General features: G+C 34.1%; 1 protein-coding gene across 1 annotated transcript; it reads right to left on the reverse strand.

The window, feature by feature from the left end:
* Positions 1-3,907: 3,907 nt before the first annotated feature.
* LOC143562560 (uncharacterized) lies at positions 3,908-10,819 on the reverse strand. Its single transcript, XM_077050328.1, has 8 exons — positions 10,506-10,819; positions 9,862-10,009; positions 8,405-8,555; positions 7,530-7,655; positions 7,369-7,449; positions 6,099-6,291; positions 4,948-5,218; positions 3,908-4,418 (listed from the first exon to the last, which is right to left on the reverse strand). Exons 1-8 carry the CDS (start codon positions 10,728-10,730, stop codon positions 4,198-4,200), a joined length of 1,416 nt encoding a protein of 471 aa, XP_076906443.1. The 5' UTR covers positions 10,731-10,819; the 3' UTR covers positions 3,908-4,197.
* Positions 10,820-11,694: the final 875 nt, after the last annotated feature.

The raw sequence follows: 11,694 nt of genomic DNA on the forward strand, positions 1-11,694 counted from the left end.
AAACAAAACGAATTTCCCATTCTATCCGCCATGGCTCGTGATTTGCTTGCCGTACAAGCCTCAACGGTTGCTTCCGAATTGGTTTTTTCTCTTAGTGGGAGGGTGTTATCTATGCGAAGAACAAAACTAACTCCCGAGTCTCTAGAGGTTTGCATTTGCCTAAAGGACCATTTGGATGCGGTGGATCGTGTACAACACAAGGCGAACTTTGAAGACGAAATACCAATAGAGCGTCATATTCATGATGAGGAGGCGGAGGACGGGGTTTCTTCCGATAACGAAGACGAGGGTGAAGACGAGAATGAAGACGAAGAAGAGTTGTAATTATTTGTTTTGGTAAAATTATTTGTAACTTGTTCAACTAATATTTAGTTTTGATTTGTTTTATTATAATTACTTTTGTTACTCATGATTAATTGTTTGTTACTTTTTTAATAACGACGAACATTTTATTCATCTAAAAAATAACTATTACAAACATTATTAAAACATAAACGATACTAAACATAACAACTAAAACATAAAAAACAAAGTCCGTCGTTTTAATCCGGGAATACTTATTTTTGGGTTGTAGAGCCGGACGACTCTCCCACTTCCGTTTTTTTAGCTTCCAATCTTCTTTTCTCTCGACAATACTTATTCGTATGTTTTCGTAATGTCGAGTTGGACGCTGCTTTAAGAAACTTCGAGCAATACTTGCAACGTGCCAACTCATGTGAGTCGGTCATGAGACACAAATCGTAATGAACCCAAACATCGGGGCATCTTGTTGTTTCGATCACCATAACAACGTCATCATTGGTTGCCATTTGTTGTCGGTTTAAGGTTAATTGTGGTTTGGAGTGTGTTTTATAGTTTTGGGAGTGGTTTAACAAGTACACAAACAAACCTTGCTATTTATAGAAAGAAGATAACCTATTTATAGTTAAAAAACCGGTTCCAACGGTCAAAAACGGCTATATAGCCGTTGGAACCGGTTCCTAACGGCTATAATGTTTAAATTTAAAAAAAAACCGGTGGAACCGGTTTTTACGTAAAAACCGGTTCCGGTTCCACCCTACCCGGTTCCTAAAAGTTTGCATTTCCGGGCATCGATTCGGGTCGGGAACCGAACCGGTTCCTGACTGGAACCGGTGTCATTTTGTACCCGGGGTGAAAAAAACCGGTTCCGAACCGGTTCGGGTTTTCAAGGTGAACCCGAATTGTGCACGTCTAGCTGGAGGTTTACACAAACGCAACTTCAATATTTAAGAGGTGTTCAGGATTTGTTTTATAAAAAATACTTCTTTTTTTTTTGTTAAAAGTGCTTAGACCATGCATAGTTAAAGTAAGCTTTTCTAGACATTTTTCGTTATATAACGCCTAGCCAATATTTTATCGTTTTGCAAGAAAATATATATATTGGTGTAGTCAAAACTATGCATCAATCATTACTCAATCATTTACTTGACGCCCTCGTCACCCTGGTCTATGTCTTTGTTAGCATCGCCGCCGTTGTCGTCTTCGTTATCGAACTTGTCTACGTATTCATCGTTGCCCTTGTCTTGGTCTTCATGAACATGCCGAAGCATCCAAGCATGTTGGACCAAATCTGCCGTTAGAGCGTTATGCGTTTCTTTTTAATGCAAGAAATACGAGTTTTCCAGTCTCTGCTCCGTAGTTGCTGGAATTCGTGGTGGATCATCGTCTGGTATATAAGCTGGACATATTGCTCTCCCATTGTCTTCCATGATCATGTTATGCAATATGATACACATACATAACATTTTTCATTCTTTCCAACGAGACCATAGAGGACAATGATTTTTAACAAAATGCCAATGTTGAAGAACCCTAAAACACCTCTCGATGTCCTTTCTCAGAGACTCTTGTATTTTTTTAAAATACTCTTTCGTTTCATCGATTGGGTGTCTAAACTTTTCACGATAATCGAATACTTCGGATATATCACATCTCCCAAATAGTAAGCGTGTGGGTAGTAATTATCGTTAGCCCCAAACGAAGGGATTAGTATGGTGTCGAGGATGTAACCTTCCATCACATGCGACTGTTCCAAGTCGTTTATGTCATTGTTGGAACCAGGGACACCAATGAACGCCGACCAAATCCAAAGTCGTATGGAGCAATCGCTTGAAGACTGACCGTTGGTCCTTTTTGGTCACGTCGTGTATATTGACATCGCCATGCGATTGGACAAGTAACCCAATACCAGTGCATACGATCTATACTCCCGATCATGCTAGGTTAACAATGCACCCTCGTAAATTCGTCGTACTTCGTTCCAAATGGCCGTTCTTAGATAATGTAGCCATATAGCTTTATTACTCATATATAAAATAATTTATTAAAATCAATTTAAGGAAAAACAAGTGATATAATCTTCGGGTTCTTATATCTCAACGACTCATTAAAGTAATCTGCCATCAAACAAGCGTTTGCGCCCGAACGGTCTCGTTCAATATATGCTCCTTTCGAAATCGGGGGTGGAGAACGAAGAGAACTCATATAATTTGTTGTGAGCATAATCGCATTCATAACCGCCTCTTCCTCAACGTTGTCATCGGCATGTTGGTTGATCTTAAAAAAATGGTTGTATATAGAAATGGGAGAATCAATATGCTTGGTTTTGTAGAGAATTGGTTGTATATAGAGTTTGAGAAGATAATTTTATCAAAGTGTGTGGGTTTTAATTGGGGTTTTAATTATATAGGAAAAAATGGGTTTTTCTTTTTATTAAAGGGTCATCGGCAAACGGCTAGTTTAACCCAAATGGTGTCTCCAACCACGTTGTATCCACAAAGTTCATCCCCAAAAACTGTCGCGCGAGTGTGTGTGTGAATCGGGGGGGGGGGGGGGGACGCTACCTACAAAGCCCCACTACGCATGGTCATATTGACTTGTGGCTTTCAAAAGGAGTTTAAAAAAAGTCTTTGGGTTAACTTTTGTAGTGGGAAAAGTCAATTAAGTTTTTAAAAGTGTGTTGCTTTAACTTATTCAAGTAAAAAGGAAGGTTGGACGTATTTGTAATTTGGTATTCTAAAAGGCAAAAACAAAACAAAAAGACAGAATATATACCTTCTCAAAAACAGTTTTTTACCTCATCAAAAATACAAAAATGCAATGCACTTCTCTATACCCAAATAACTTATTGGGCTTATTGGCTTGAAAAGCCAATAAACAGTTTTAAAAAACAATCCCAGATTCCCAGGCAGCCACTCCTTAAATAACAAAGGGGAATGAAATGATCAAGATAATGGATAAACAAGGAATAAAATTGAGTATTACTATTCATTTGTCTTGTATAATTAATTTGTAAGAATTGAATGAATTATTATTTTATATCGTTTATTAAAAATAAAAAAGCTCATAAATATATAAAAATGACAAAAACTTTGGCCCTTCAATTTAATGAAATACAAAGTTGAGAAAGAATCTAACTAAATTAAACAAAGTAAACCGCAGCCTAATAATTTTGAAAACGGTTTATCGTTTTTCTTTCGAGAATCAAGAAATCCACGGTCTTCGGGTGAACGGAGCACAATGGGGTGGGCTTGGCTGGTCTAGGGACCGCCAGAAACACCACCTCAGGTTGCCAAAGAAATTTCACCCCAACCGACACATCAAACCCGACACCCTAACATGTTTGCAAGAAAAATAGAACAACACTCCACGCCTCACAGTACACACAACTGATCCGAACCACCCCTTCCCAAAACCACTAATTATAAAATCATAACCGAACTTTTAACGATACAGCCCAGTAATTTTTCTTTTCTTTTTTTAACATACAGCCCAGTAATTCTGTGAGAAAAATTTTAATCATACCATAACCGATAACTTTTAACCTATAAAATCATAACCAAACTATTTAAAGACCAGATAGTTTCAATTTTCAACATCCCAAAAACCAATTTTTGGGTTTGGTTTTGTCTTGGAACAATATCCCAACCATTCCGGCCCATACGCACCCCTACCAACAGAGTAAAAATAGGATTGAAACATACGTTTCTGAAAACTTAACCAAACTATTAATATTTAATGCACATTTAAATCAAACAAAAAACCAGAAAAATATCATGAAATCTGCACACTCCACAACCTAAAACCAATCTTATATTCATACTTAGTACCTCACACAATACACACACACTTGAGAAGCTATTTAATTAGAGAAGTTAAATTAATCTCTTGCAATCTTCAGTTAGACCAAACATGAACCAAACCGCAATTATTACCCGTATAAATCTCGTTACGTTCTTCATCAAAGTAAAGTGCGGTTATCTCTTCAAGCGCGTCTGCAACCATTTGGTTCTTATTAGCTCCTTGCCTTTTACTATCATCACTGAGAACCGCATTGGCGGTGTTTATTTTAGCCACACATTTTCCTGTCCATATGTTGCTAATATTAATAGAACCAGCTGCAACCGCAAACAATATGTGTAAGAAGTCTAAAAGGTGCCAATATTAACTCGTTTATTGATCAAAGAGTTAAATTTGATTATGATATGCCTCTAATGGGTCATATAGGGGTGTGCATGAAACAGAAAAAAAAAAACAAGCCTTAACTGAAATAACCGAGCCCATACAAAAACAACCAAATTTTCGGTTCGGTTTTGGTTTTGCACATATCTAAAACCGGAAAAACCAAACCGTTGCAAATTTTATGAGTTTCATGTCTAATTTTTTACTTTTGAGTGTGAAATAACATCATAAAAAATGTAGCACAAATATTTTAACTCAAGTGTAAACTGATCAATTAATTATTATTTTGAACCAATTTTTTTTTTGGCCAAAAATTTCAAAGCTTAAATGGTAAGACCCATAAAACCAGTAAAGTACGAATACATACTTGGGTGGCCTGTAAAGTAGTTTTCAATCTATGGGTGGGCTTCACCTACATTATATCCCTAAAGGCAAATATTATTACAGTAGTGCATAAAAACATACCTTTGCCACTAATTCGTTGATCATTTGAATCACTTTTGCAGAAAGAAATTATAAGACCTTGATCACTTGTAATATAGATATTATTTGTATTGCAGTCGGAATGCCATAACTCATGATCCTCAAATGATGTCACAAGCTCTCCTCGAAAATTCCAAACAGAAACAGTTTGGTTTCTGAAAGTTAGAAATAACTGATTTTCGTATAGAAAAATAAACGCAGATGGAGTCATGAACTCGGTTTTATTGACTTCTTTCACCTCAGCATTTCGTACCTACAGCAGAGAAAGTAGTTAGTATTCATACACTGAGTATCAGGCAGAATCAAGTATTGTTTTTATACATAACTAATATTATAGAATAAAATATATTAAATTAAAAGTGTATAAATAACAGGCTCGCGAACTAGCTTGAACTCAATAAGTGAAGCTTGGGCTTAGCTTACTTTTAGGCTCAACCTCGTTTAAGCTCGGCTTGATTCGAGCTTCTGGCGAGCCAATATCGAGTAGCACACACGAGCGGAAATCCATCTATATCCTTCTAAAGATTAAAATTTCATATATATAGTTTTCCAAGATTCATTACATCATGTTTATCTTTTTCAAAAGACCAAAAATATCATACTCATCTAAAACAAAATCAGTTATATATAACAGCATGTTTCACTGAATAAACGAATTGATATAAGAAAATACTTTTAATTTATTTACCATGAAATGTGTAAACATGATATGATGAAAAATACAAAGACGTGTGAACTTCTAAGCTTGTAAAAGGGTTTATACATTATAACTACATATGAAATTAATTATATATATATAAAGCTCTAGAGGTGGCAACATGAGCGGGTTGAATAACGGGCTAAAACGCGTTCGACTTGAAATACTGGTTAAAACAAGTTACGCGGGGTTGACCTGCAAACAATTTTTCGTTCTTTAAAGCGTTAACATGATTACAAACGTATCACATAAACATCTAAATCCTCAAATATATACAATTAAGGATGTTCTATCCAGTCAACCCATAGACCCATTTGAGATTAAAAAAAATCAACCGACCCGTTCATAACTAAACGGGTAATCAATAATCATTGCCACCTCTAGTTAAAGCTCTAAAAAGAATTATAATAGTAAAGAAATGGAATATAGAACATACATCAAGTATCTGAAGGTTCTCGTTTTCTTGCTTCACAAGAAGCTTTTCATTGAATTGCTCTATAAAATCCACCTTCCTATTGCGATGAAGCAAATGACTAAAATCCTTTAAAACTGTGCCATCTTCTATTGATAATATTTTCAAAGGAACATGGCTCAAAGCCCTAGAGAAAATCAATAACATGATCCCGGGACTGTTACAAAAGAAAAAAAAACATTAGCATGATAACTAATATATTAAAAATCAGGATATGATTCTGCAATAACAAACTAAAAAATATACGTTTCTCCTTCAATTTAAGGTCATTGTTCAACCACCTTTTGTTAATCTATAACTGCAAACTACTTGTTAGTTGTTAATAAGTCTTTAGTAAAAAAAGTTACCATTTTACCCAAGTTAATTCTGTTTGCCATTTGGCATGTACATCTTTTTTTTGTCATTTTACACCTTTCAGCTACAACTAATTTTCACAAAACACTTTTGGGCCTGTAAATGAACCAAGCGTTATAGTGAACTGTTTGGTGTAAAGTTTGTTTATGTTCATTTATTTAATATACAAACGAACATGATCAACATTTAGTTAAACAAACGAACATGAACACACATCTCGTTCGTTCATGTATGTTTGTGAACTTTCATTTACGTGTGTTTATTTAGAAAAAAAAACAGACATGAACAGTTTATTTAAGATCGCATATGTTTGTTAATGTTCATTTATGTTTGTTCGTTAATATTCGTTCACTTATGTTTGTTCGCTAATGTTAGTTCACTTATGTTCTTTCGTTTATATATTCATTAAATTGATTTATGTCCATTACACCTTAGTCTAGTTTTATGAAACTAAAATATCACCCTTTACAATTTTGTCTAGTTTTATTAATCAAAAACTTAACAAATTGATGTTCATGTTTGCTTTTAATGGTATTCGCTCAAATATGCCGTTTATGTTCGTGACCCATTCAATTATACTGTTAACGAACGAACATCAATGAACACGTTCATTTTCTTAACAAACAACACGCCGGTCAATCATTTGTGATCAATCTTTTATTCGATTAAAGTTAGGTAACGTGAACATGCACAGTTCATGTTCGTTCACGTTTACAGCCTAAACACTTTCATAGGTCTGAGTCTCTGAGAGCAACACCTCACAGCGAGAGCTAATTTTACCACAATACCCATTCAATATGTTGACCTCCAGAAAGTCAAACAGGAATGTATCAAGGATGAAAGATCATAAAACAGAAAGTAAAAGTAAATAACAAATTACCTGATCTTGATTTCATCTACATCCTTGTCTGTTATAGAGTATAACAATGTATAATTCTTCAAGTCAAAGACCTTGTATATGCTTTAGTAAAACAAACAAAAAGTCAACAAAAATCGTTATGCGTTCAATGAAATAATAATATTTTGAAAAAATGAAAATACCTGTCTTGTGCAGAGTATGTAAGCACCTTCCCATTAACATCATCGAACTCCACAAAACCGGGCCATTTTAAAGACTCTGATTCAAATAGAGGAAAACCATCATCTGGTTGACCTCTTTGTATGTATCTAACATTACAAAAGAAAGTAAATACCAATACAACATTACAAGTATTTGGAAACGAACCGATGCATGGACTATCTGTGTAATTAACCTTTAGTACCCAAATTTGTTACGCTACTTTAGTTTTGACAAACCCCATGGACTATCTGTGAAATTAACTCTTAGGCGGCTTTCAAGTTTCAACTTATTTGACATGTTCCTCTTTTAGCTAATTTATTTATTTGGCCCATTTGAGACGACACGAAACATAGCACGAATCAACCCAACCAAGTAAATGGGTCAAAATGGTCAATAGTTTTTTCCCGTTTCTTAGAACTTTTTATAAAAATAGTTAATGCCCTAATTATGATTACAAAAAGCAATATCATCTCAACATTGATCTAAATCTTTGAACAAAATGATTTAGAAGGTCATATACATTAAAGATTTTGTTATTTTCTTATTTAACAGGTTTGAGATAAAACAAAACCAAAACCGACCCATTCACAAAAGTAAAAGGGTAAAATATGCCAACACTATTTACCCATCTCTTAAAACATATTAAAAAAAATTAATGTGTTAATTATTATTAAAAAATTTATTATCATGGTAGTTGCCTTATCTTTATATAAAGTAGCTTTTGGTCAACTTTTGACCCTTTGGCTCGTTTCCCTTTTAATGAATACATTAACCCAAATTGAAGTAAATAGGTCAAAATTGTCACTTGTAAACTACGGATGCAGAATATATAAAAGCAAATAATAGATAGACTCACTCTATTCTTGTTGATCTGCATTTGAGTGAACTGAAATTGTCTGAAGCATATACAGAAACTGTAATTAGCGAGTCGTTATTTTTATTGTAAAACAAGCTACGGATGACTTCATCTGGAAATATATTCAACATACATGTCCTCTTGTTTGTATCTGCATTAAGAGTGCCAGCCAAAAGAAACCTTTATATAAGATTGTTCTGGCTTTAAATATAGCGAAAGAATAACACCTAATACATCCTTCAAATAGTTCAAAATTTCATGTATGATGTATATCCATCTAAACTTCATAATATCATATTCAACTTTTCATAAAACATACCATAATGTTTTTTCATTCCATAGTAAGCTAACTAATATCAGTTACTTTTAACAAATTAACAATTTATTTCACTTAACAAATAAAAAAAATACACCAGTATCACTTTTAACCATCTCATCTCATAATGTTCTCTTTGTTTATTGGGTGGCACATATCGTTATACAGAAACTGACTAGGCCTCTAAACAAACATGAACGGGGCATGTTCATTCGTTTAACTTTAACCCAACAAACGATCGGGCACGAACAACTAATGAACGTAACCTTCTTGTTTGTGTTCATTAAGAAAATGAACACGTTCATGTTAGCTTATGTGTGTTTTCTAACATTATAAATGAAAGGTCCATGAATGTAAACAATCGGACATAACTGAACATAGATGAACGAATATAAACGACATAATTGAGCGAACAATAATCACAAGTAAAATAAAACTGTTGAGCCAAAAAAAAATAACAAAACACGACTAAATTGTAATGAGTGATAATATATTATCATAAAATTAGACAAATAGTAATGGGCTTAAAAGATTTACATGAATATACACAATGATGAACTTAAACACGTGTAAACGAACAAAGATGATAAACGTAAATGTGATATTTTTAGCATTTTGAAAAGATAAAAAATATGATACGCCCTGCTTGCGGTGCGCTCATATAATGCATATATGTGTGAACCTTCGGGTGGGCAAAAGTGAAATTGCACTGATTTTAACGTTATTTTACTAATCTCGTGAAAATAAGGTTAAAAGTGGCGGAAGATTAATCAGGCATCATGTGGTGGCGTTGATAGCCGAAAGACAATAGTACATGCACCAATCGACCGGTGTCACGATGGTTGAGTGTTATGTATCTTATGTCCAAGACTTGATGCAAAACTACTATCGAGTCGGGGGTCTCACCGGAAGCAATCTCTCTATTCCTAAAAGTTAGAGGTAATGTTGTCTACATCTTACCCTCCTCAGACCCTACCATAGCTTTGCTATTGGTGGGATATACTGAGTACGATGATGATGATATTTAGAAGGATTCACATGTGTGTATATGTATATGAAACTTTGAACTTTTAGAAGGACATGCATGGAGATTTTTACATGACAAAAAAAATTGCAGATAATAATATGTTAGCATCATTACCTCTACTAAAAGCTGCACAAACACCAGAACTTGCAAGAGCAAATACTATACCATGTGCTGCCACTATTTCAATGACTTTTGCCCTTTTAGTCAAGAATGGTAATACAAATGATGATTGTCCTTTGGGATCATGAGTATCATATTGCTCCTGTTTGAATTCATAGTACAGTTATTCAGAAAAACATGGACATCTTATTCCTAATTTGTAAGTAACAAATAAGAATAAAAAAACATATGGATTCTGATCATGAATGTAAATATTTAATATATCGAAATTGCATGTTGTTACTAATTTATAGAAATCAGTAACATAAATTATTCCTAACAGATTACTAATCTTAAAAGAATCAATGTTAGTTAAATTCTCGGCTAATATTTCGTTAACAAGGAATGCTATAAGAGCAGATAATTAGGGCTTTTTCAAATGTATAGATTATAGTATAGAACAGAACTTGCAGAGTTGCAGATACATATATCGATTCATATAGCATTCAAAATTTACTGTAATTCGATATCGCATTGATAATTATGCAGCATAATTAACTAATTCTACCGTAGCAATATAATTATAATTGCAACTAATAACAAAACCTAAAATGATACCAATGAAAGTAACCCTAACATATACAGATGGAGTAAATTACCGTCAAGCGGATGTTCTGAAAGCGGTGAGCAGAATTAGTGAGGGAAAGAGAACGGTGTCGTTTGGAGGAAATCTCACGCCTGTGTAATTTTCTGACGCTGTTGTTGACCGACAGGCAGTGGGCAGAGTGACGCTGCTGCTTCTTGTTGGCAACCACTCGCCTTCGGCGGGTAACGCTGCTGCTGCTACTGGCCATCGTAACTCTGCTGCTAGTAGAGCCGTCCATTGCCGGACATTCAGTAGGGTTCCGGCAAGTGGCAATTGATTATGAATGGTTTAATTTGAGTGAGGGATTTGAATCCGAGTGAGTAAGGGTTTGGTTTTGATTTGATTTGAATTGAAATATAGAATCGAAAGAGTGAATAATTGAGGAATGCGTATACTCACCACATCATAAACAGATACTCGTGACTGACGACTATAAACTATACAAAATTTTTAAATTGATAAAGCATCAAAGTGCTCGCGCAATGCAGCGGGTGTTTGAACCTGTTAATCACATAACAAATATAAGTGTTTATGGTTCAGTTAAAACCTTGAAATCGTTTAAACCGGTCATTGGTTTGACTTCTTTTTTCTTTTTCTTTTTTTACTTTCGGTTTGTTGGTCGGTTTCAAAATTTTCAAAACGTAATGAACGGTTGGTTCGCGTGTATACTGGCAACCGACCATATGAAACCAGACCAGACTATAAATATTGAATGCATTTTAATATTTTTTATTATTAATTATTAGATATGTTTTGTAATATATATTTGATATAGTTAAAATTTAATTGAACATAATCTTTTTATTACAAATAACTTGGTTATACAACTTCAAATTAACATAATTGTAGTATGATTCATTCTGTGATCTTTGTTGTTATTATTTCACGTCTTAGATCTTCCATTAATATATACCATTTATGTGGCTAAAATTATTATTTTTTTATTTATGATCCTCTCAAGTATCATATTATGTTGGTGTTTAGTTAAAATTGATGGTACATTTAAATTAATAATTATTTTAAACTAAATTTATTATTAAAGTTTAAATTGTGAAACCAAACTAGAACCAGGCCGTTAGTAACGATTCGGTTTTAAATTTCAATGGTTGAGTTTGGTTTTGGACGACAACAAAATCAGTATTAACGGTTGGACTCACAAGTTTAACTTAAAATCCATCAAAACCGACACTGAACACCCCTAC

This window comes from Bidens hawaiensis, unplaced genomic scaffold (genome assembly GCF_021521415.1).
Source record: "Bidens hawaiensis isolate Kalapana, Puna unplaced genomic scaffold, B.hawaiensis_p1.1 tig00021032_1, whole genome shotgun sequence".
Classification (NCBI taxonomy): Eukaryota; Viridiplantae; Streptophyta; class Magnoliopsida; order Asterales; family Asteraceae; genus Bidens; species Bidens hawaiensis.